Raw genomic sequence first — 26,163 nt, forward strand, 5'->3', positions numbered from 1 at the left:
AGTCCTATCCTTGCCATGGCTCCCGGAGAGAAGATCAAAGCCAAAATCAAGAAGAATCTGCCAGTGACAGGCCCACAGGCGCCTACCATTAAAGAGCTGATGCGGTGGTACTGTCTCAACACCAACACCCACGGCTGCCGCCGCATCGTGGTGTCCCGCGGCCGCCTCCGGCGCCTGCTCTGGATCGGATTCACACTGACAGCCGTGGCTCTTATTTTCTGGCAATGTGCCCTCCTCGTGTTCTCCTTCTACACCATCTCTGTCTCCATTAAAGTCCATTTCCAGAAGCTGGATTTTCCTGCTGTCACCATCTGCAACATCAACCCCTACAAGTAAGAGGCAGGAGCAGGGCACTGGGAGTGGGAGGCTAGTCTTCTCCAGAAGCCAAAGCCCCTCCCGGAATTAACCAACTGGTAGTCTGGGAGCTGGCGCCAGCCTGCAAGCATGCTTCCTAGAAATCTGAATTTGTTGCCACCATTGGTAAACTGCCCTCTCTAAATCTGCACCAAGTTTTCGGTCCTTCAGCAACTTCTGAGGATGGGCTGGCTCGGGGAAAGCAGGAAGGAGAGGATGCAAGCATCATTGCTTTTGGAGGTTGATCCTGGAATGAGCTACACCCCTTTGCCCTCCTCCACTAATCCCAGTTGAGCCATTCCCTGGCCCCTGTCCCACCCCCAGCTCTCCAAGCTCTTATCCTCACTCTCCCCAGAATGCGAGCTGGAGAGGCTGACTCAGAAGTGACACCCAGGCAACTTCCGGATCATCTCAGCTGCCCCAAACCCTCATCTGGGTGAACCCAGCCCCATTAATTGAGATCACGGGGCTCTAGGCAGGATCAGCCCTTGCTACTGCCCTACTGTCTGCCGTAGGACCTGTTCTAAATGGGTCATCAGAGTCCTCCTCAGAAATGTGGAAAACCAATCCTTGAGGCAGATCAGAATCTGGCAGAATTTGTCAAAGCAGGAGTGAGGGTGGGGAGAAGGGAAGAGCAGGGGAGGGAGATTTTCAAGATTATCAAAAGAAACTAAATGCTCCCAAGTCATCAATGAGATGGTGGCAGCAAACTCAAAATCAAAATCGGGTCTACAACTCATTCTCAACCCCCCAAGTATTTCTCTTCTTTCTTCTTCTCCTCTCCTCTCCTTTCCTCTCTTCTTCCCTCTCCACCCCTCCCCTCCCTTTCTTTCTCTCTCTCCCCCTCCTTCTTTCCTTCTATCCATTATTTTTCCCATAATTATTTACTCAGCATCTGCAAACTAACACACACTGTGCTAGGTTCCAGGGCATACAACAAAGTCTTTGCCTTAGTGGAGCTTATCTAGGAGTGGGCTACAATATTAACAAATATAATTACACTGCTAGAATATGATCGAGACAATTTAATTCTATATATGTATCTGCATATTTATTGCATGTAATAAGCTCATTGAACTTTCCCAAGAACCCCTTTTTCCAAGGGAGGAAACTGAGATACAGAATGGCTAAGTGACACGTGCAAGGTCACAGAGCCAGTTCCAGGATGGGCAACGTGAACCTAGCTAGTTTGACTCTGGAGTTACCACTCTCCGTCTCTGTGCCTAGAGCAAGGGGTGGCAACTCCTGTATCATTCTTCTGTGTTCTTGGTGGTCATGGAGGTAATGGCTATACCTTCTTCCCTCCCAGCACTGATTCAGGGAAAATCTGTGGGGAGGGACAGAGCGTGCTGGGTGGAGACAGAGCCTGCCCCCTAGGTAGACTCCTGGTCTGCAGTTATTTACTTGTTCTCACTGTGGTTGGTTTATGGGAAGCACCTGACAGTCACCACTCCAGAAATGCTGGTTGGGACAAACTCATCAACACACCCCGAGAGCAAGTAGATGGGGTGGCAGAGGTGAAGCTGCAGAAAGTCACCCAAAGGTCACCCATGCATGAGCCTTTCCCCATTTGCTGGAGCCAGTGGTCACTTTGGATGGGGCATAGAGTGAAAGGCCCAGTGTGCCCAGCCAAGGGGGTGGGAAAGGTGGGCTTGAGGCCGATACACTGATGGAAAGCAGCACAGGGACGCACCAGTGCTCTGCCAGGGCAGCCTCCCCCTCACTGACTCTTCCTTCCCACCTTGGCAGGTACAGTACTGTGCGCCACCTTCTAGCTGACTTGGAACAGGAGACCAGAGAGGCCCTGAAGTCCCTCTATGGCTTTTCAGAGGTTAAGTCTCGGAACCGCCGAGAAGCAGAGTCCTGGAGTTCAACCTGGGAGGGCCCACAGCCCAAATTCCTCCACCTGGTCCCACTGCTGGTCTTCGATCAGGAAGAAAAGGGCAAAGCCAGAGACTTCATCACAGGGAGGAAGCGGAAAGTCAGTGGGAACATCATTCACAAAGCTTCAAATGTCATGCACGTCCATGAGTCCAAGAAGGTTGTAGGATTCCAACTGGTAAGATAGATTCACTTCCTCATAGTTGGGGGTATAGGGTGGGCATGGGGTCCCAGGACTTTCCTCCTTGGCCATCAGCCCCTCTGTTCTGCTGAAAGAAACACACCTAGATACAGTGATTCAGAGACAGGCGACTGAAACTGACTTAGTCAATCTTTCCTTTTTCTTTTTCTTAAAGTAGCAATAGGGTCTCACTCTGTCACCCAGGGTGTAGTGCAGTGGTGCCATCCTAGCTCACTGCATCTCAAATTATTGGGTTCAGGCAATCCTTCTGCCTCAGCTTCCTGAATAGCTAGAATTACAGGCACACACTATCATGCTTGGCTAATTTTTCTTACTTTTTGTAGAGACAGGGTCTCACTATGTTGCCCAGTCTAGTCTGGACCTCCTGGACCCAAGTGATCCTCTTGCTTCAGCCTCACAAAGTGCTGGGATTATAGGTATGAGCCACCACACCCAGCCTGACTCAGGCAATCTTAAGCAGGGGAAAAAAATGTCTTAGAAGGTGACCAGTAGCTCATGGAGGCCTCTCAAAGGACCAAAATTAAGGAAGACCCGGGGGTCTAGGTGGCAAGAAATGGTGGGAAGCCATTTCAGATATTGCTGCTGGATTAAAGAAGCTTTAGGTGTTTTTAGTCTTCAAAAATTTGATTCTCTTAAGAGTCGAATTCCAGGCGGCTGCCATAGCTCAGTGGTTATGGCACTGGCCACATACACTGAGGCCAGCAGGTTCGAACCCAGCCCCAGCTTGCTAAACAACAATGACAACTGCAACAAAAAAATAGCTGGGCATTGTGGTAGGTGCCTGTAGTCCCAGCTACTTGGCAGGCTGAGGCAGGAGAATTGCTTGGGCCCAAGAGTTTGAGTTTGTTGTGAGTTGTAATGCTATGGCACTCTACCGGGGCTGACAAAGTGACAAAGTGTCTCAAAAAAGAGTCAAATTCCATTCTCAAATTATCCGGTTGGTCAAGCTTGGGTCACTGGATCGCTTCTTGGCTAATGGAGGGTGAGGCATCTTGATAGACAGTCTCACCAGACTGTATCCAGAGGAAGAAAAGGAAATCCTCTCAAAGCAAAATTGGGGTGCAGACATCAGAAGGAAAAAACCAGATACTACTAATGTAGAAACCTCAACATTCTCTGCAGTATTTGCCTTCACGAGATGCTGTGGCCTGATTTCCCTTCTCCCCTTCTGGTCCTATTTGAGGGCCTCTTAAGATGCAGCCACTTGGGCAGCACCTGTGGCTCAAAGGAGTAAGGTACCGGCCCCATATGACAGAGGTGGTGGGTTCAAACCCAGCCCCAACCAAAAACTGCAAAAAAAAAAAAAAAAAAAAGGAAGTAGCCACTTACTGAAAATGAATTCTTTTTCCTGAGCAAACTTGATCACCACCCTGTGTCTCCATGCTCTGGTCTCTGGAGGACAGGAGCTATTTCTACACTGTACAGCTTTGACACTGATTGTGAGCACTCACGGCTCTAGTCCCAAATCCTGAAAAATAGCTCCTCCTCTAAATCATTGAGACCTCAGAGATCTTCTTGGGTGCTTTCATAGGACATCCACAAGGTTCTCCCTGGCACTAAAATCAATTCTTTGATATCCTTTCTTTCAGAAGAGTTTCCAAGCCCTGTGTGATGAGAATATCTGAAATGTACCACATTTTCTGTTAAGTTCTCATCATTACATATTTCAAATGTGGCTCCTCTCAACTACCATGAAGTTGGGAACGTTATTTCAGGCAACACTTTGCGCATGAAATAATGGATACATAATGTCTTGCCCAAGATCCTACAGAGGAATAGTGTCAGAATCTGGGCTAGAATCCAGATGTACTGAGCATTGATATAACAGGAAGTGAGAAGGGGTTGTGTAGGAATTAGTAGCATCAGTCAGCTGAACCCTAGGTGTCTGGGAATCCAGAAGAAACTAGGCTGGCTCCTCTCCCAGTGGGCAGATGGTAATAGAGTTCTGTGAAAGTGGGACTCTTGTGTTCTTCCTTGCTCAGCCCCTTTTTGGTCCTTGATGCTTGAAGATGTTCTCTCCCAGCACCCCCAAGTGAAAAGAAACCCATCCTTGCCTGGAGTCTCAGTCACCTATCCTTACCATCCTTCCGAGGAGTAATGGTAAGATCAATGGCTTTAGCCTGGTGTCTCCTCTTGTTCACAGTGTGCCAATGACACCTCTGACTGTGCCACCTACACCTTCAGTTCTGGGGTCAATGCCATTCAGGAGTGGTACAAGCTGCACTACATGAACATCATGGCACAGGTCCCTCTGGAGAAGAAAATCAACATGAGCTATTCTGCCGAGGAACTACTGGTTACCTGCTTCTTTGATGGAGTGTCTTGTGATACCAGGTCAGGAAAGGAAGGCTGCTCTCCCAGCCTCTGAGGACTGGTAGCTCTGAGTGCCAGACCCCTCGCATGCTCCTGCAGCTCAGCTGTAGATCTTGGGAACAAAAGGTGCTCTTTTCACTGACCCTTGCTCCCTGGAAGCTTATATGAGAGGTGGGTTCTAGAATCAGTGAGTGAGGTGTACTTGGTTGGCATAGTGTCAAAATAGCTTGGACCTCTTTAAATTACTCAAAAAGGGCAGCGCCTGTGGCTCAAAGGAGTAGGGCACCAGCCCCATATGCCGGAGGTGGCGGGTTCAAACCCAGCCCTGGTCAAAAACTGAATAAATTACTCATAAAAATAGAGTAATTGATAATGTGCCTATGACCTTGTATATTACCATCACGCATACTGATGGATAAGAGCCACCAATTTAGTACAAAGGAGGAAAGAAAGAGAAGGAGAGAGGAAGGAAGAAAGGTCCACACTCAGATGCATGTGCTTTCAAACCTTCCCACCTTTAAGATAGTACTCAGGGCTCAGCGCCTATGGCTCAACCGGCTAAGGCGCCAGCCACGTACACCTAAGGTGGCGGGTTCGAATCCCCAGCCCGGACCCGCCAAACAACAATGACGGCTGCAACCAAAAAATAGCCGGGCGTTGTGGCGGGCGCCTGTGGTCCCAGCTACTTGGGAGGCGGAGGCAGGAGACTCGCTTGAGCCCAGGAGTTGGAGGTTGCTGTGAGCTGTAATGCCACGGCACTCTACCCAGGGGGACAGCTTGAGGCTCTGTCTCAAAAAAAAAAAAAAAAAAAAAAGATAGTACTCAGATCCCTGGTGGTAACTGTAGTGGATGGAACATTCTAAAATATTCCTGCTTGTATGAAGGGCTTACTTCATTTTATTTATTTATTTTATTTTTGTTTTGAGACACAGTCTCACTTTGTCACCCTCAGTAGAGTGCTCACAGCAACCTCAAACTCTTGGGCTCAAGTGATCCTCTTGCCTCAGCCTCCTGAGTAGCTGAGAGTACAAGTGCCTGGCTATTTTTAGAGACAGAGTCTCACTCTAGCTCTGACTGGTCTGGAACTCATGAGCTCAGGCAATGCAGGTGCCCTGGCCTCCGGGAGTGCTAAGATTACAGGCTTGAGCCACCACGCCCAGCCCACTTCATTCTTTTTTAAATACCAAGCCTTTCTCACCTCTCTGCATGTTGATAGATGGATTGGTCCTTGAGAAAATGGAGTGATTGAAATCATGTGATTTCTTCTCTGCGGATCATTTCCTGGGACTTAGAATTTGAATGGAAAAATGTCAAGGGTTGGCTGAGAAATTAAAAAATAGAGGAATTTGGGGAACGGAGAATGCCAAGTTAGGATGGAGACAAAGGTGAGAGGATTAAGAGGGAGAACAGAAAGTAGAGAGCCTAATTCTATGCCAACGTGGATCAAGTTAGATGAGGGGCATTTCTCTCGTTTTATCAGAGGAAAGTTGGGAAAATGAGTCATGTCTCTCATCCATTCTCCCAAAAGAGAACTGGCCCCATTTGCACCGCCCTTCCAAGTTTCAGCTAAGATGCGTGAGGGAAGTTCCCCGTGTGGCCCTTTCTGACCTGATTTCTTCTTCCATAGGAACTTCACGCTTTTCCACCATCCAATGCATGGGAATTGCTATACATTCAACAGCAAAGTCAATGAGACCATCCTCAGTACCTCTATGGGAGGCAGTGAATATGGTAAGGAAAACTGCACCGAGGATATCTGAGGTCCTCTAACAGCGAGGCTGGTGGCAGTGGGACACTGGGGATGCTTGAGCCTTCTGGAAGTACACTTAGCCAAAAATATGGACACTAATTTTCCTTGTTAGTGTTTCCATCAGTATTTGTGTTGGCTCCATCCTTCTGTGTTGGTATCTGTTTTCCCTTTTGACTTCCCTGCCTTTGAGAGAGTAATGGGGGTATCTTTGAGGTTCCTTCTGCTGGGGAACCACTCCGGCTTAAATTCATTGCTGGAGTGAGCAGTGTTGGGCAGGTGACTTCCAAATGCAGTTACACCCAGAAGTGCTGAACAGGAGATTAGGGAGGTAGACATGCCTTTATCTTAGTTAAGATGGCAGATTCTAGAGACAAAACTCAGCTCTGCTACTCACCTGTGACTTTGGGCAAGTTATTGTTCTTTACCTAGAAAGTGGGAATAAAAATAGCATCTCCCATGTGAGGTTACTAAGAGGACTTAAAATATGTAGAACACCTAGAATAATATGTGGTGCATATTCTGTTCACCCAATACACTAGGCTGGGTGGCTTAAACAATAGACATTTATGTCTCACAGTTCTGGAGGCTGGGAAGTCCAAGATCAAGATGGTAGCAAATTCAATTCTGGTGTGGCTTCTCCCCTTGGATTTCAGAAGGCTGTCTTCTCTCTGTGTCCTTCCTTCTGTGACATATAGAGAGACAGAGCATGGTGATGCCTCTTCCTCTTCTTATCAAGACACCAATCTTATCAGATTAGAGACCCCCATCCCTTGATAACTTTATTTACCCTACACTAAGCCCCCCCACCCCCGTCCAAATACCATCAAATTGGGGATTAGGACTTCAAGTTATGAATCTGGAGGAACACAACTCAGCCATAACACACACCGAGTGCACAATAAATGCCAGTTGTTGTGTCAATACTACTATAATTACTTCAACTAGCATTGCTGCTGGTCTGCTACCATTGCTGCTTCTGCAGCTGTTACTACCACTGCCAATAATACCATTACTACTTCCACATAACTATTACTACCATTTTACTACTGGTAACTCTTTTTTTTTTTTTTTTTTTTTTTTTTTTTGCTGTTTTGGCCAGGGCTGGGTTTGAACCCGCCACCTCCAGTGCCCTACTCCTTCGAGCCACAGGTGCCTCCTACTATTGGTAACTTTTATAGGGAAGGTAGGAACTTGACAGATGGGCCTGGTTTAGCCACAGAAGCAATTCCTGAAAGGTCCTATGCAAACTGAACACGATTTGATATATAGATCTGCTCCCAGCAAGAAAGGTAAGGCCCTGTGGTGGAGGAAATCCACACTTGGAACGTTGGCCTTTGTCACTGTGTAATCTGTACTCTTACCAAGTGTGTAAGAAACCATAATTCAGAGTGCATACATCGGTGGGCAGAAGACATCTGCAAACTGAGAGTGACAAGTTGCAGAGCTCTGCTCTACTATGTGTGGTAGGCTGTGTGACCTCAAGCAAATCACCTTCCCCTTTGGTCTTCGGTTCCCTTGTTTACAAGTTGAAGTGCAGAATATCTCTCAAAGTTGTCTTCTCTCAATCCACATAGACCCTGTTCATTCACTCCTTCACTTGCCAAACATTCATTGAATCTCTGCCAGGAACACAGCAGTGAATAAGACAGATGCCATCTCTGCTTTTAGCAAACTTACATTTTAGTGGAGAGAGAGAGACAACAAATGAGGAAACAAGTACACAGACATTGGGTAGCTCCAAACACTAATGAGTGCTTTGAAGAGACAGCATGGCTGGGAGTCAGGGGTTAGTTTAGGTGAGAAGGCTCCAAAAGGCCTCTGAGAAGAGGGAGATGCCAAGGGGCCAAGAGCAGGAAGAGAGAGAGAAGATGGGCTGGTGACCAGATTCATCATTAGTGATTCATCTCCCCCGGGCGCTCTCCGAGGGTGTCAGCAGCCCCAGTGCTGCACATCCCTCAGATCATCTCAGGAACTCCCTATCTCATGTTGATGCATGTGTCAGGCAGAGCAGCAGTTTCCTATGCTCAGCAAAAATGCATGCTTAACAAGAACTGTGACTGTGATTCTGTGTTTGAACCCTCGCTTGGGGCTGAGCCCTAGGGACACAGTAGCGAGCAAGTCAGTTTCAATCCCCAACCTCATGGAGCTTCCTTCCTGTCTAGCCCTCGTCCATCCCGCACTTGTTGGAAATGCCTGGGTCTTTGATTTGAGGCCCCCAAAGCAGTGGGGGTGAGGGGTGGTAGGCTACTCCCCAGGGAATGTTTTGCTAGCTTTTGACCAGAGCAGGTGCCTTATCTTCCCAGGGCTGCAAGTCATCTTGTACATAAATGAAGAGGAATACAACCCCTTCCTGGTGTCCTCCACTGGGGCTAAAGTGATCATCCACCGGCAGGATGAATACCCCTTCATTGAAGATGTGGGAATGGAGATTGAGACGGCAATGGCCACCTCCATAGGAATGCACCTGGTAAGAGGATATCCTGATTTCTGTAGGCATGGAGAGGAGACAGATTTTTTCAAGGATAACCAATGAGCTGCAACTAATGGAAAAAGGATGTTTGTTTCCAAAGGGAGCATGGGCCTGGAATTTCCAGTGGTCATACCAGTGAGCAATACTAAATTGCGTTTGCATCTTCGGTATGATTTAACAAGGACAGAATACCATTTGGGGAAAGGATCTTAAGGAACCTTTCTTGCTTCAAAGAAAGATACTTGCACTTGTGGAACCCACCCTGAAAACAAGGCATTAAACACTAAGTATATAGCATTTGTCAGTAATATGAATAGTAATATAATATATAAATAGAGCAGATTAACATCTATCTCTCTGGGTTTCCCAGAGGCTATGCATGTTGCAAACAACTATCTTAAAGCCTAGTGGAAAATCACTGAGCTATTTAGTTCATCACACTTCCGTCACATTTTCTCAGATGTACCTGGTCACTCTACTTCTTATCTGCAGGCCTGGAGTCTTTTTTTTTTTTTTTGGCATTTTTTTGGTGCAGGGCTGGGTTTGAACCCATCACCTCTGGTATATGGTGCCGGCACCCAACTCCTTTGAGCCACAGGCGCTGCCGAGGCTTGGAGTCTTTTTTATACCAGTGTCTGTCTGTCCATTTGTCTTTCTCTTACTTCCATTGACTGTTTATTAAGAACAAATTTAAAAGAGCCAGGTGCATACCTGTAGTTCCACCTACTCAGGAGGCCAAGGCAGGAGGATCACTCAGGATGAAGAGTTCGAGACCAGGTTGAGAAGGAGCAAGCCCCCATCTCTACAAAAAATACAAAAATTAGCCAGGCATGGTGGCATGTGCCTGTAGTCACAGCTACTTGAGAGACTGAGGCAGGAGGATCACTTGAGCCCGGGAGTCAGAGGTTGCAGTGAGCTGTGATGTTGATACCACTGCACTCTAGCCTGGGCAACAGAGTGAAACTCTGCTTCAAAAGGAAGAGAAAGAGAGAAGGAAAGGAAGGAAGGAAGAAAGAGAGAGGGAGGAAGGGGGAGAAAAAGTGCTGAGGGAAAAATGTGAGCTGCATAAAGACATATTATGGGATTCCTGACCTAGGACTCATTTTTAATGAGGGGAGGGGAGGTTGAAGGAACACTTTCCTTAAGCTGAGGCAGTGGAGAATATGAACTGAAATGGTGGTGCTGAAGAAGAAATTGTCATTTAAGGTCTCATGGTGCCCCATCAAAGAGACAGCCTTGGATAAGAGAAACCATCAGCATGGGTGTTCTGGGACCTCGAGTATTTTCAGGAGGTATATCATTTAGGGGCTTTGTTCTAGCATGGGAGAAAAGGAAGGTGTACTGGCTTGGGCTGTGTGAATGCTGATGGCCCAGGAGAAAAAATCCTGAGCCTTGATCCTGCTCAAACCATGGCAAGTACCTTGGCCATTGATTCCATTGTGCACTGGTAGATGGCAAAAGTCCCAGGTCACAGAAGTGAGCATTGTGTGCCAGCATTTCCAGGGAGTTTGCTCTGCACTCTCAAGAAGGGCCTAGGATTTGGAGCACATCATCCCTCATCCTTTCACTGCCTTCCTCTCTTCTGCCTCTCACAGTGTCTGCAAATTGGGATGAACTAGGAGAGATTGCAAAAGCATAAGAATTAATGAATTCTGCTCTCTGTTTTCTGTTGCTGTTGCTTTTTTTTTCCCTATGGGCTTGGAAATACTGGGTAAAAGCAAATGTTCTCTTTAACAATGGTGCGTAAACAAAGATGTGGGTGAGTTTTCTGCTACACCTAATTTGGCATACTAAAAAATCAAAGCCGCTGAGCAGGGTCTGTCAACTCCAGGTCAGATTTATGAGCTATTAGAACAACAACAAAAAAAAAAACAAGGATTACTAAGAGGTCAGCAGGGGGCCACTAAGAAAAAGTCCAAACAAACTAGACTTCCTTCCTTTCTTATTTATTTTTTATTTATTTTTGATAGGTGTGTTAAGCTGGAAGACTCAGGCAGTTAATTAACAAAACTAACAATTCAAAGATGAACACAACAGAGTTCCTACCTTCAAAGACTTTATCTTTAAGATGGGAAGACGGGCCAGGCTCTGTGGCCCACGCCTGTAATACTAGCAATCTGGGAGGCCAAGGTGGGGAGGATCACCTAACCCAAGAGTTTGAGGTTGCTGTGAGTTAGGGTGATGCCACTGCTCTCTAGCCTGGGCAACAGTGTTAAAAAAAAAAAAAAAAAAAAGAATAAAAAGAAAATAAAAAGAAGAGAAGACAAATTTCAACACACCTCTGCAATACAGTTTCCATTCCTGCGGAAACAGGGATCTTATCTATCTGGTGCTCAGGCTCAATTCATAGAACATAGTAAATCCTAAATATGAAGGGATGGGTGGGATGATGGATGATGGTGGATGGACAGATGGATGCCCCTATTAGAGAAGGCTTTCTAAATGATGAATTTTTAAAGGTCCAAGTATAGGCAACTAGTGTCAAGATGAGCCAGTCCAGACAAAGGGCACAGCAATTACAAAGGGGTCACAGAAAGGATTCTAAGCTGTGGAGGGAATGTGCTTGAAAAACCATTTTGGTTGAAGGGTAATCAATATACTATAGGCAGCACATTGATAGTAATTCAGAGATAGGAATAATGAGAGCCTTAGCTGAGGCAGTGTCTGTGGGGTGCATTGAGGAAGTACATGGTAGGGATATTATATCATAGGAGCAATAGGGCCAGACAACCAATGTTGGTGAGAAGGGCTGGGGAAGTTAGATTGGTATTCAAGTCCTGGCTTGGGCAGTGGAGTAGAAGCATGCCAGACTCAGAATTAGGGAACATAAGAGGAGGTGTATGTTTGGGGGTGAAGATGACCACTTCAGTTTGGGATACACCTTACTTGTTTCAATGTGAAATGAAAATGTCCAATGAGTGAGATGCCACAAACCTGGAGCTCAGGAGAAAATCTGGGAGGTAATTCTGGATGCAGAAATAAATGCCATTACCTAAGAGCTAAGACAGAACCCTAAAAATGCAAATGTCTCAGGGCTGAGCAGAAAGAAAAGGGAGAAACAGGAGGAGAGAAGTGGGAGGAGAAGCCGGAAAGAGTTAGGTTCAGATAAATCAAGGAAGGGAGTTTCAAGGAAGGCATGACCGAACGTGCCAAATGCACTTGAGAGGTCAAGCAAGGTAGAGGGTAAACTCTGGGTTTGGTAACCAAGAGGTCACTAGAGTTCTTTGCCAGCATAGTTTTCAATGGAAGGAGTGGAACAGGAACAAAAGCACAATGGGTTGAGTAGTGAATGGGAGATGAGGAAGTGGATGAGGGTGGACCACTCACACAGGCAAGTGTGGAGCTGGGCCCTGCAGAGTGGGGAGACCCTTCTGTCATTGCAAACCCTACTGTTCCTTATTATACTAAAGCACATATGCCATATGTGTTGCAAATATCTTTCCCAGTTTGTGCTTTCCCTTTCATTTTCTTTGTGATACTTTCTCATATGCAAAACATCGAATATTTACATAGTCGAAGTCTTTGTTTCATTCTTTAGTCATTGTATTTGCTGAGGGTTTTCCTTCTTTGAGATCAGATCCCGAATTGAGTTTGCATCCAGTTATTTTATGATTTTATTTGATACTTTATAACCCACTAGAATTGTTTTCAGCAGGATGTGGTTATCAAATTTATTTTTTCTTCCAAGTCGTCAACAAATTGTCTTGACGTTGAGTATTGAGTAATTCAGTATTGAGAGGGGGAGTCAACAAAGATAAGGAAAAACCTTCCCTAATCCCCCTTTTTTGCTTCACACTCATTTTTCCTTCTCTTTGTGTGTCTCTTTTCTTAAAAAACATATTATAATGCCCAGTTTTTTTTGAGCACTTACTACATGGATGCTTTCCTAAACCCTTCATATAAACTCATTGAATCCTTACCGGCCATGAAGTAGCATGTTATGATTATCAAGCATTTATTACAAGTGAGGACTTTAACATACCCAAAGAACATTTATAATGTATTACAAAAGTAAAAACAAACCAAAAAAGAGCTAAATCACCTGTAATCCCATTTAGGGCACTCTCTTTTCTAATTGTTTTGTTTTGTTTTGTTTATATGAAAATGGGACCCTACTAAGGATACTCTTTTGTAATCTGCTTTTATTTCCCTACTCAAAATATATCATCATCTTTCCATGACAAAAAATGGACTTCTACCACCCCAGTTTCAATAGCAATATATGATTTTTCTTATATAAATGTAGAGCTTGCCATTGTATACCAAATTCTTAGAGTTTCTACTTTTTGATTTTGTTTTTTGAGACAGGGTCTCAGTTTGTTACCTGGAATAGAGTACAGTGGCACATCATAGCTCACTGCAACCCCAAATTCCTGGGCTTAAGTGATTCTCCTGCCACAGCCTCCTAAGTAGCTGGGACTACAGCTGTGTGCCACCATGCCTGGCAAATTTTCTGTTTTTCTGTAGAGACAGGGTCTCACTCTTGCTCAGGCTAGTCTCAAACTCCTGACCTCAAGTGATCTTCCCACCTTGGTCTCCCAGAGTGCTAAGATTACAGATATGAGCCACTACACCTGGCCTTACATGTTTTAAATTACATGTTCAGTGTCTGCTTTCCCTGTACTGTAGGGCCTGGTACCTGGTAGGACAACTGTTGACATGAGATTATCTCTGCTGAGTTGAAATGAATTAAGTGGGAAGTAGAACTTGGAAAGTAGGCCGAGGCCTTCTAAGGAATGCATTGAAGGCTGAACTGTTGCCTTTGAACCTGAATGACCAAGCAGTGGAGAGCAGTGATAGGACCAGATCTGGGTCTCAGGTGGAGGAGAGACTGAGAGAAGGAAAGTGTGAAGACTTTGGATGGTTCTGAAAGATGAAAGCTCAACTCAGACAGTGAGCAAGAATAAGAGGAGACAGAGGAGCTCACCAATTAAAAAGATGCTTCTAAGCATCCCTTGGTGACCAAATGGGATCAAGGAGAGGCGTTTCTAGAATGACGCCCAGGTTTCTAACTCGGATAGATGAGGTGCCATTAGCTAATATGAGAGATACAGGAGATTAAGCAGGTGTTAAGGGGGAGAGAAGGTGAGTTCAGTTTAGACATGACATAGGTTAGCTTTTGCTGTGTACAAACCATCCCAAGACTTAGTGGCTTCAAACAACAACCATTTACTGGCTCACAAGCTGTGGGCTGGCAATTTTGGCTGGACACACTGGGCTATTTTTCTGATCTCAACCAGTGCTTGATCATGGCCTTTGGGGCCAACTGTTGAGTCTGCCAGGGCACCTTGTCTCTCCCTGATGTAGTCCCTCCTCCCCCACCTGGCTGGCTGGGACTCGTTCTCAACAGTATTCTCAGGTTTCCAAGCTCAGTGAGAAAAGACAAGTTCCAATGATCAAGCACTTTTCAAGCCCCTGCTGGTATCATATGTGTTAATATTCCAGTGGTCAAAGTTTAAGTCCCATGACTAACCCAGCCTCAAGGAGTGGAAAACAGATTCTATCTTACAAGATGGTAGGATTTAGGCCACTTTCACAATCTTCCACAGATGTAGTGTATTTAAGGTATGCACACGTCACCTAGGTAGAAATGAGCAGTGGTCAGTTGGATCTCAGGAGAAAGATTTTAGCTGAAGGTCAGATCTGGGGGTATTCATGCTTCTGTATCAGGAGTGGATGAGATTGTGCTTGGAGGGCATACACATTTTAATAATTAAAACTAATCTCCACAGGGAAGTTTCTATGTGCTGGACAGTGCTATGCACTTTACAAGCATTTGGCTCAGTTAATCCCCACCATACTCCTTAGAGGTGTCTGGTTGAGAGAGTGAACTCTGGGTCTGAATTCCCGCTGTATCTCCTGCTGGCCACTTTGCCTTAGGCTAGTTATCTTATCTCTCTGTCTCATTTTCCTCTTTGGCAAGGTGAGCCTGCTGTCAAGGTTAATTTAGTTGATACTTTTACGGTGTTTATCAGAGTATTTCGCACATTGTAAGTGCTCAAAGTAGATTGTTACTGTTGTTTAATCAAAATCAAATACTCAGCAGCACAGAAGGGTTGAATACTGATTTCTTTGGAACCAGACCTCTACTTCAGCTTCTTTAGTTAGCCTGCTTGGCACCGCTGGTTGTTTAGGGGTGATTAATTGTTGACCATAACCCGGTGCCTCCAGAAGAAGCCCTTCAGAGAGGCTCAAAAGCCCACCCATCCATGCCCATGGTAGAGGGGAAAGTTAAGATAGAGCTTGGGGATGGCCCCTAAGCAGCAGCTTAGAGACCCACAGCCACCAAAACCTCCTGATAATGAGCTCTCCCAGGCCTGCACAGCTTCAAGAAAGAAATTATCCTGTTTCCATTGGAGAAACACAGAAAGAAACTATCCTGTTCCATTCCTAGCCCAGCTATCACTGCTGTCCTCTCGCTGGAAGAAGCAGCAGCCCATTTTGAGAAATAAGGAGAGTGCTTAGCCACTGAGGGCAGGAAGGGGCCCCCACTTATCCCCAGAGCCAGACCTGGGTTCCTGCTGCTTCCAGTAGCCCAGGGCACCATTTGGGCCTATTGGCTGGGGCTGGTAGACTTGTCACCTGAGCCCTCTGTGACTGGGGGTAGGGGCTCTTCTTGGCTATGAGGAAATTCTTTCATTCAAAGGAAGTCTCACTCAGAAATGAACACAGTGGAAACAGAAAAGCATTGAGCCTGGGATGGGCTCACCATCACAGCCTACCACTCTGGGAGGGGCCTTAAAACAGGGTGAAGCTGGAACATGAGCAAAACCCTCAGAGCTAGTTCAAGGAGTAGGGTGCCGGCCCCATATACCAGGGGTGGCGGGTTGGAGCCCAGCCCTGGCCAAAACTGCAACTACAACAACAACAACAAAAAAGATTCTGGGATCAAGACATGAATGCCTGAAAACCTCAGAGCTATGATAGGTAGTCTCCGAAGGTGACTTTGAGGGTTGCTGGCTGGGACAATGGTTACCACTGAACTGTGAAAACAGTTGTCCAACAGCCACCCTGCCTGGAAATAGCCCGGAGGGGTGACACCTCACAGATGAGGAGTGATTGTGCCAGTTGGAAGCTCTCAAGGTTGCAGAAAGGCAGGAGCTGTCCTCACAAGCCATGGGGGCCTGATAAAGGCCTCCTCTCACTTCCCCTCCTCCCTGCCCTGCAACTCTGCTGACCTGAGCTTTCTCCAGGCACCTTTCATATCTTTAAAGAGGTGAGCTAAGGGCTCCTATACAACCACCTCCCTCCCCCAGGGTTCTCAGATGGAAGCAGAAAGAACCTGGTTTGATAAAAAGGGGTCCCCTGTCCCACATATGTACACATATATGTTCACGTATACTCACACCTGCCCACACATTCCTGTGCATTCACACATGGACTCTTACATGAAAACATGTATGCAGACACACATACTCACACACGTGCACACGTATGCACACACAGTTTGCACAGTCACACATGCCAACACAAACTCTTGGTTTTTTGCCCCCAGGGAGTCAGGATAGAAGGAAAAATGTCTCTCCACTCTCTACAAGCCAGCGGTTCTGGAAAACTCAGTTAGGGTGTAGGCAGAGCACTCTGTCGTGTTCATCCAGTTGAAGCTTTGAGAAGTTTAAGATCTGTGTCTCGCTCAGAAAAGACCATTTGCCCCATTTGCCCTATCCCAGGTTGCTTCAGAAATCAACCTGCGCCACCCAAGAGCTCCAAGTTGATAAGCATCATTGCAGAGTAAAGGGCCATTGAGTGCTCAGAAAGCATAGAAATCAGGACGGTTTCTCACAGTCCATTTCCTGGAAGTGGCCCATGGGCTGGTTCTCATAGTAGAGGGAGCCATCTTGGCTGGCCGCACACAGTCTGCCTGCATGAACAGACCCTCTCACCTGGATGCCAGGGTGGGGTACTTTCCTTGCCCTGGACAGATGGAGCCCATAGTGACACTGCTCTGGGAACAGTTCAACAGCACCTAGGGACCCAAAGGGACATCTTCCCAGGGAGCCTGCTGCTTGGAGAAGTGCAGAGGATGGTACAGAATTGAGGGGCCCTTGGGGAAAGGTGCCACTTGGTATCTTTACATCTCAGTTTCCAGCCTACCCAGCCCAGTTTGGGCCAGAGGCTCTACACATGTTTGCTAGCCAGCTTTTTTTTTTATTTTTTTGAGACAGAGTCTTACTTTGTCACTCTCAGTAGTGCGCCATGGTGTCAGCTCCCACCAACCTCAAGCTCCTAGGCCCAAGTGATCCTCCTGCCTCACTGAGTAGCTGAGGCACCTGCTACAATGCCTGGCTAGTTTTGGGTTTTTTTTTTTTTTTTTTTGGCTGGGGCTGGGTTTGAACCCACCACCTCTGGTATATGGGGCTGGCGCCCTATTCCTTGAGCCACAGGCGCTGCCCCATGCCTGGCTAGTTTTTCTATCTTTAGGGATCTTGCTCTTGCTCAGGCTGGTCTTGAACTCCTGAGTTCAAAGCAGTCCACCCACCTCAGCCTCCCAGAGTGCTGGGATTATAGGCATGAGCCACCACGGCCTGCCCTGCTAGTTAGCACTTAGGTCAATCTGTACTGTACTGATAGGAAAAAGATGCTCGCTCCTATTAGTGAGAAGAGCAGGTTGCAGGGCAGGGTGAACCATGTCCTATCCGAGCTGCAGGATCTGATCTGTTAGAGTGGGCATCCTTGGAGGCTGGGCCGGGTCGGGGGAGCAGACAGCCACTTTCCCCTTTGATTACAACATTTCTAAAGGAGCATTGTCAATTGCCCTTAAGGTTCTTAGAGCTAAAGAAGATGAATGAGTGGGCAGATGAACTCTAATACTAGCCTCTTTGAGAAGGCTGCAGTTTTACCTTCATCAGATCCCTTGATTCCTTCCCCCCCCAATTATTATTCTTTCTTCAAAGAGAAAATAATTTTCTGCCTTCCCACAAATCTGCCATCCTTTTTCCTTTCACACCTCCCTAAAATGCTTGTGCATGGGCCCGTGAACTCGCACACACACAGTGCACAGACCCTGGGACTGTGCACTGATCATGATATATGGTCAATCACTGCTTCCCCTTTGAAGGTGTTTGTCTACCACTCCTCCCCTTTTTTGTTTATTTGGCTTGTTTGAGTTGTTTATTTGCAGCATCAAATATTCAATTAGAGACAAATGGTGAACTACAATAACAAATAATTGAAGAAGGTTTTTGAACTTTGGGTGACAATACTTTTACCTCCTCTGATGATCAGGGTGTCATTCTACACTGTTGGGCTTTCCTTGGCCCTTTCTAAGAAAGTTAACCTTTCCTAAGTCAATATCTGGGCTGGAACACAAGCAAATGGGTCCTTGGCGAGGATAGGAATCCCAGGCAGCTGAGTACTGGCTCAGTTTCATAATCCCTCTCCCGCCTCCTGGGGGATTTGCCAACTGCTTATTACTATACAGAAAACCAAATCCAGATTTCTCAGCTGGACCTGCTTTGCCCTCTCTGACTTGATTTCTAGTGATTTCTCTCTTTTGGGTTCCCTTGGCCTAATCCTATTCTGTCCAGTTCTGGACAAAACCAGCCCTTTCTGGCTGGTCCTTGTTGAACCTACAGGATCACCTTCCCCTCTCACTCTCTGGGAAAACTGTCCCCTCCTCCCACCAGTCTCGTACCTCATCTCATGGATCACCATCCAGAATTATCCAAAATCATCTTATTTATGTATTTGCTTGTCAGCCATCTGTTTACTCCACCTGAGTGTAAGCTCCAGGAGAGCAGGGGCCTGTCCATCTTGGTCGCTGATGATCCCACAGTGCCTGCAACAGCACCGGGCGCGTAATGGTTATTAATGATTTCCTGTTCAGTGAATGCTCAGCTTCCAAGGGCTGTTCGGGAAGCCCCTATCTGAATCCCTAGGGAAAGGCAGGGCTGAATGTGTGCTGCTGTGATTGCAGACGGAGTCCTTCAAGCTGAGTGAACCCTACAGTCAGTGCACGGAGGACGGGAGTGACGTGCCAGTCAAGAACATCTACAATGCTGCCTACTCCCTCCAGGTATGGGCGGCAGGGGTTTCCAGCCCCGGGTTATGGCTCAGACCCAGTAGGCAAAGTTCTTTCTAGGCTGGGGTGTGGCTGGGACCAGGAACTCTGAGGATCCCTAGGGTTCCTCCAACGACCTCAAGAACAAATGATGCCGGCTGGATCCAGTCCTTTGAATCCGTCTGTAACTAGAGCTTAATTGATTCACTGAGGTTTGCGTAGAACACAATGTACAGCCGGGACAGTCCCACTTCCTAAATGGGTCTTGGCAAGTTGGGGATAGGAAAGAAGCAGCCAGGGAGAGAAATGACCGCGAAGTGAAGAGCGTGGCTTCCAGGCCCTCCTGTGCCCCTCACTCCCTTGTGGCCTTGGGCAAGTTGTGTCCCTTCCACAATCATAGGCGGTGACTGGATTGGTTCAGGAGCTGCTCACTGGCAGCTCCCAGCCCCCTTCAGGCAACTCATCTGTTTTTTCTAGCCTGGATGATGTTAAAAATTCAGGGAATTTCATAAGAAAATCCAGATTTCTAGTTTCTCTTGAAAAATGAAACAATGTGGCAACATTGAGCCCATATTCCTGTGGATTGCAAAGCGAGTGGAGCCACCTCACTAATCCTCTGTCCCCACAGTTCTCAGCACCCCCCAGAGTGTAACTTACATCACTAGCTCCCACAGTCATTTGAGTTTTCAACCTGGCATTATGGGAATCTGCAGTTCACTTCCTACCAGGGGACCCAGAAAGAATAGATGAAAATCATCCACTCAGGTGGTGCTCATAGCTCAGTGACCAGGGCACCAGCCACATGTACCAGGGCAGGTGGGTTCGAAACCGGCCCACGCCTGCTAAACAACAATGATAACTGCAACAAAAAATAGCCAGGCATTGTGGGGGGTGCCTGTGGTCCCAGCAACTTGAGAGGCTGAGGCAAGAGAATCACTTAAGTCCAAGAGTTTGAGGTTGCTGTGAGTGGTGATGCCACAGCACTCTACCCAGGGTGACATAGTGAAACTGTCAAGAAAGAAAAAAAGAAGGAAGGAAGGAAGGAAGGAAGGAAGGAAGGAAGGAAGGAAGGAAATCATTCCCACAGAACAAAAGGACCAGGCACCCTCAATGCTGAGTCCTCCAGCTGATGAGAGCAACGCAGAAAGGTGGTGGTGGCATCTGATAAAAATTGACTAGTAGTCAGAGATTGTCCACTTCTAAGAAACAGAAACACTAGCTGGGCACGGTGGCTCATGCCTGTAATCCTAGTACTCTGGGAGGCTGAGGCAGGTGGATTGCTTGAGCTCACAGGTTCAAGACCAGCCTGACCAAGAGCAAGATCCCATCTCTAAAAATAGCTGGATATTGTGGTAGGCACCTATAGTCCCAGCTACTCAGGAGGCTGAAGCAAGAGGATCACTTGAGCCTAAGAGTTTGAGGTTGCTGCAAGCTATGACTCCACAGCACTCTACTGAGGGCAACAAAGTGAGACTCTGTCTCAAAATAAATAAATAAATAAACAGAAACACAATCGAATGGACTTTAAGACAAAATAAAATAAAATACAGGGGACGTCATTGGAAAGTTACTCCTGGATAATATGTAGTAAGAGGCTACCATGTACAAAGGATTCATTTCATGCTTGCAATAATCTCCTGAAGTGGATATTAAACTTATTTCAAAGACAAAGAAAGCCAAACATCTGAGAGGTTAAGTAACTTGCCTGAGGTCACACAGCAGGTATGTGGCAAAGCTGGGATGTGGCCTGAGTAGCCTACCTTCAGAAGCCCTGCCATTAGCTTTTTTTTAACCCCCAGCAAAGCAAAATAAGGCAAAATCCATTAGCTTTTTGTTATAAGCTTTAAAGATGTTGTGGCAGCTTATGATCCCCTGAGATCCAGTGTGGAGGGCTTGGCCCTGAGAATTGGACTGTGTTTCTTTCTTTCTGTGTCAATATCCACATGATGGAAAATGACCACTCCAGGCCTAGCTCAACTCTGCCTCCGTGTGTCAATTAATCCAAATTCTCAGCTTGGGCCCTTTGGAATCAGGACCATCCCTGGCCCAATCGGCATATAGGGCATATCCACACTTCTGGCAAGGCTGTGGGAACCTGGGCCTCTGGGATAAGGGATTTGCAGGGAGCCCTCTGGCATCCATGTGCAAGGAGCTTAAGAGAATCTCGGGTTTTCCTCTTTCAGATCTGCCTTCACTCGTGCTTCCAGACAAAGATGGTGGAGAAATGTGGGTGTGCACAGTACAACCAGCCTCTACCTCCAGCAGCCAACTACTGCAACTACCAGCAACACCCCAATTGGAGTGAGTGACCCTCCCCCCCAGCCTTTATATACCCTAGGAACAGGGGCCCCGGCGAGTATTGCCTTTTCCCCGAAGAAGGTATTGGTAGAGAGTTGTTTACTAGGGTTCTAGTTCTGTTGTCAAGCCTGGCCTGGATTGTACTTCCCAGTTAAGGACCAAATGCTACCCATCTCCCCACCCACCAGTCTGTGCTAACAGCTTGAGCACATCAGTCAGCTCCAGGAGGCAGGAATTATTGAAGTATAGTTACCTTTCACAGAATAGGTAAAACAAGGCTCAGAAAGGTTAAGCAACTTTCCCAAGGTCACACAGATAGGGAATAACAGAGCTGGACCCAGCTGACCCCAAACCAAGGGCTACCTAACATTCAACTCATGTCCCTAACCACTACCCTATTCTGTTTCCCAATGTCACATGGTAGCATGTGCTTCCAGAGAACCAGTGGTTGTAGAAAGTAGGAGGCGAAATAATTAAAATGAGACTATAGGGGTACCATTGGTGACCTGAGGATGGTTAGGGAAGGTCCTGCGGCCCCCACACTTACGCCACCCTCTTCCGTGTCCCTCAGTGTATTGCTACTATCAGCTGCACCAGGCCTTTGTTCGGGAAGAGCTGGGCTGCCAGTCAGTATGCCGGGAGGCCTGCAGGTGAGGGACCTGGGGGGATGGGACAGGTCAGGGGACCTGGAGGGATGGGATGAGCAGAGCTGGCCTGAGCCCAGCAGCCCACACTCACTTTGTCCCCTCCTCCCCTTAGCTTTAAGGAGTGGACGCTGACCACCAGCCTGGCACAGTGGCCATCTGTGGTTTCAGAGGTAGGTTCTTCTGCTCACTGTTCCCCCTCAAGCCCCAGCCTGGAGCCTCAGTGATGTCTGTGCTGTGACCTCTGGCCTGGGGCACGGTCTGAGGGGAAGGGAGCTATCTTGCTGAGGCTGGAGGACAGCGGTGGGGTGGCCCTGGACTCTCCAGGCATCCTCAGGCCCTCTCTGGCTCTCTCCATTACAGAAGTGGTTGCTGCCTGTTCTCACTTGGGACCAAAGCCGGCAAATAAACAAAAAACTCAACAAGTAAGTTTCCCAGCACCTATTTCCTCTGCCTGTCCTGCCCAGGGCCCAGCCTCCCACCTGCGCTCTTATATACAAACCCTCTCCTTGTCACTCACTCATTCATTCATTTGGAACAGGGAGAGGGGGAACTCACATCTGTGACACATGCCTTATGAATTCAACATTCCTCTGGGCCATCACCATCTCTACAATGCCCATAGCTGGGCCTGCCCCTGGTGGGAACCCATTTGGCCTCCAACATTTATAAAGCATCCACATCAAGCACTTTGTGGAGTCTGGGGGGACCAAGATAACCAAGCGGACCATAGTCTCTGCCCCCATGGTGCTCACAATCTAGTGATAAAGACAAACTTTGACCAGGCTGTGGCAAACCATTAAACCAACTATTGCAAACCAGTGACCTCTAGGCCAAATCTAGTCCCATAAAAGTAACCCATTATTTTCAACTTTTTCTGAAAGATCAAAAGTTCTGGCAATAGTAACCCTCCATTCTTGCATAGGACTGAACAGCTGAGGAAGAGCTGCCCCTTTGGAATAAGCTATAGTCTGCTTCACCATAGTCCTATCGAGAGGCAATTTAGTGCAATAGTTAAGATGCAGACTCTGAAGCCAGATCTATCTGGGTTTGGATACTGGCTTGAGCAATTATTAACTGTGTTGTCTTAGGCAAGTTACTTAACCAGTCTGTATCTCAGTTTCCACATCTGTAAAACAAAGATGAAAACACACCTACCCACTTCATAGAATTGTTGTGAAAATTAAATGACTTAATTCACGTGAAGTTCTTACAACAGTGCTTGGCAACATAGGAGGTATCCTATAAATCAGTGTTTTCAACCTTTTTATCTCACAGCACACTTGAACCTATAGTTAAACTTGCATGGCACACTTAAAAAAAAAAGTAAGAAAAGGAATATACTTACTATGGTTTGAATGTCTTTGGAGAATAATTTAAAGAATGATCTTTAAAAATTTTCACAGCACAGTGGTTGCAAATCACTGCAATGAATGCTAACTGCCACTCTGGCTGTTATCATGTTACCTTATACCCAGCCTACCTGGCTCCTGTACATGACCTCCCCATCTACTACATGTATTTGCAATTGCAATCAAACAATTACAAATGCCAACGTTTAATGAAGAATGGGGTACAGAGGGAGTACATCAGGGTGGACTCACTTAGTTTAGAGTTAGGGAACAGTTTTTGAGAGAATGAATAACCTGGGAACCAGGCCCAGGCTAGAGATCTTCTCTGGAGTAGACACAGAGCCCCATGGGGGAGGTTCTAACACCCCCAGGGAGCTTGGTGGGCTTAGCAGGAAGAGACAGCCATGCCTAAGAGCTAGTTACCTAGAAGGATACTAAGGCTCTTGACTCACATGTTGGAATTTCTGCAGGACAGACTTGGCCAAACTGTTGATATTCTACAAAGACCTGAACCAGAGATCCATCATAGAGAACCCAGCCAACAGCGTGAGTAGCTTTCTTCTGGGAACTGTCTTGGGTCTACAGATGTGCCCATCTGCCCGGTCTCAGGAGCAGCTGCTCCAGGCCAGCCTGGCCTGTGCTCAGAGCACAGAGTAAGAGAGAACAAGAAGCCTCTCTTCCTCTAGGCCTGTGTGGGGCCAGGGCTAGCCCGTGGCTCCCTTGGGAATGAGGGTCCCTTCATGAGACCAACTGGGGTGAAGGGGCTTCTTCACAATGCGGCTTGGTCTCTTTTGCAGATTGAGATGCTTCTGTCCAACTTTGGCGGCCAGCTGGGCCTGTGGATGAGCTGCTCTGTCGTCTGTGTCATTGAGATAATTGAAGTCTTCTTCATCGACTTCTTCTCCATCATTGCCCGTCACTGGTGGCAGAAAGCCAAGGAATGGTGGGCCCGGAGGCAGGCACCCCACTGTCCCGAGGCTTTCCCCAGCCCTCGGGGCCAGGACAATCCAGCGCTCAGTGTAGATGATGATCTGCCCACCTTCACCTCTGCTCTGCGCCTGCCGCCAGCCCCAGGGGCCCAAGTGCCTGGCACGCCGCCCCCCAGATATAACACTTTGCGCTTGGAGAGGGCCTTTTCCACCCAGCTCTCAGATACCCAGGTGCCAGATGAACCTTGAGGTGAGGCTGGCAAGAGAGATCTAGTCAGGACCATTAGACATGGTCTGAGAACTTAGACCTGGTGTCCCAGACACAGAGGGGACTCTCTGCCCCCACTCTGGGCTTTCCAGAGATGCTGACTAAAGCCTGCTTTGAACAAAATGGGGCCAGGCATGTGCAGGGTACCTGATGGACCCTGCCTGGCAACACTCACAACTACCAGGCCCAAACTTTCAGCACATGGATAGACAGATACCGGGGCCCGAGGAAATCGGGTGAAGACCAGAGGGAGGCCTAACAGAGCTCTTTGCCAGGTCTTGAGAAGGAAGGACTCCTCCAAAGCCCCAAGCTGAGGTTTTACCTGCACCTTTAGCCTGGACTCGAGCCCAAGGATGTGACCTTGGATGTCGAGGCTAGACAGCTAGTACCTGATGCCAAAGATAGGAGGAAGTGCCAGAGCTGGAGCTGGAGCTGTTTGTGAATAAACTGTTCTTAGTCACTGACACCGAGGCACAGTCTCTGCTGTGCCCTCAGGCAAGGAGATGGTCCAGGGCCCTGGGGGAGTATGAGGCATGCAATGGCGGAGGTCTGGGCTATGTTGGGGTGTCCTCAGTCTGGGCAACAGTGAGGCCATGCTCTGGGCAACAAAGGCAGGGCCATGCCCCTTCACCCAAGGAGAGAAGGGTCAGTTAAAGGGCATTGCTGGACGCTTGTGACTAGTGGTAGCCCAAGGAATAAAGGATTGTGTCCCAATAACCCACCTCATTTGCTTTTCCTACTGACCAACCTCAGCACCATCCAAGACAAAGTCCCCCACCAACCCCATGCACCAAGGCCTGCTCCTCACCAAAAAGCCAACCAGCACGGACAGCCCACTTCACGCCGTATTTACACCTTCCTGCCTGAGAGTAGTTAACAGCTGGTAAATGTGTAGTAGGTGTTTAAAGCCAGCACAAGAACAGCATGTGGGGTACTGTTCTGAGACCTTACATTAGCAAAGGGGACCACAAACTATGGCTCCCATATGAGCTAGGAATTTTTATTTGCACTTTATTTTTTATTATTTATTTATTTACTTTGGTGACAGTATCTTACTCTATTGCCCCAGGCTAGAGTGCTGTGGCCTCAGCCTAGCTCACAGCAACTTCAAACTCCTGAACTCAAGTGATCCTCCTGCCTCAGCCTCCTGAGTAGCTGGGACTACAGGCACTCAACATGTTGCCCAGCTAATTTTTCTATGTTTAGTAGAGAGGGGGGTCTTGCTCTTACTCAGGCTGCTTTCAAACTCCTGGGCTTACGCAATCCTCTTGCCTCAGCCTCCCTGGTAGCTGGGACTACAGGAGTCTCTCTTTGCTCTGGCTGGTCTAAAACACCTGACTTCACTGATCCTTCTGCCTTGGCCTCCCAGGATGCTAGGATTATAGGTGTGAGCCACTGTACCCAGCCTATTTTCACTTTTAAATAGCAAAAGAAGAATATTTTGTAATTTATAAAAATGATATAAAATTCAAATTTCAGTGTCTAAATAAAGTATTATGGAACACAGCCACACCCGTTCATTGACATATCGTGTATGGCTGACTGTGCGCCACAACAGTGAAGCTGAGTCATTAAACACAGATTCACAAAGCCAGAACACCCCAAAATATTTCCACCGTGGCCCTTTACAGAAAAGATTTGCTGACTCCTGGATTAGTAAATGAAATAGGTATGATCACCTTATTTTGGAGATGAAAACAGA

The 26,163-nt window shown here is 47.2% G+C and overlaps 1 protein-coding gene across 1 annotated transcript; it reads left to right on the forward strand.

Moving 5' to 3' along the window:
• SCNN1G (sodium channel epithelial 1 gamma subunit) lies at positions 1–24,604 on the forward strand. Its single transcript, XM_003795723.2, has 12 exons — positions 1–332; positions 2,104–2,413; positions 4,581–4,771; positions 6,378–6,481; positions 8,804–8,967; positions 18,887–18,985; positions 21,154–21,271; positions 21,840–21,918; positions 22,028–22,085; positions 22,276–22,337; positions 23,735–23,810; positions 24,062–24,604. The coding sequence occupies exons 1-12, from the start codon at positions 16–18 to the stop codon at positions 24,440–24,442; spliced, it is 1,959 nt and encodes a 652-aa protein (XP_003795771.1). The 5' UTR covers positions 1–15; the 3' UTR covers positions 24,443–24,604.
• Positions 24,605–26,163: the final 1,559 nt, after the last annotated feature.

Source organism: Otolemur garnettii, unplaced genomic scaffold (assembly GCF_000181295.1).
Source record: "Otolemur garnettii isolate 467f Iridium unplaced genomic scaffold, OtoGar3 scaffold00096, whole genome shotgun sequence".
NCBI lineage: Eukaryota > Metazoa > Chordata > Mammalia > Primates > Galagidae > Otolemur > Otolemur garnettii.

Excerpts from the sequence above, each read along its gene's own strand:
- SCNN1G (XM_003795723.2), top strand. The coding sequence starts at position 16 with ATGGCTCCCGGAGAGAAGATCAAAGCCAAAATCAAGAAGAATCTGCCA. Across the intron at positions 18,986-21,153 it reads ATGCTGCCTACTCCCTCCAG|ATCTGCCTTCACTCGTGCTT; the intron begins GTATGGGCGGCA and ends TTCCTCTTTCAG. Across the intron at positions 22,086-22,275 it reads GGCCATCTGTGGTTTCAGAG|AAGTGGTTGCTGCCTGTTCT; the intron begins GTAGGTTCTTCT and ends TCTCCATTACAG.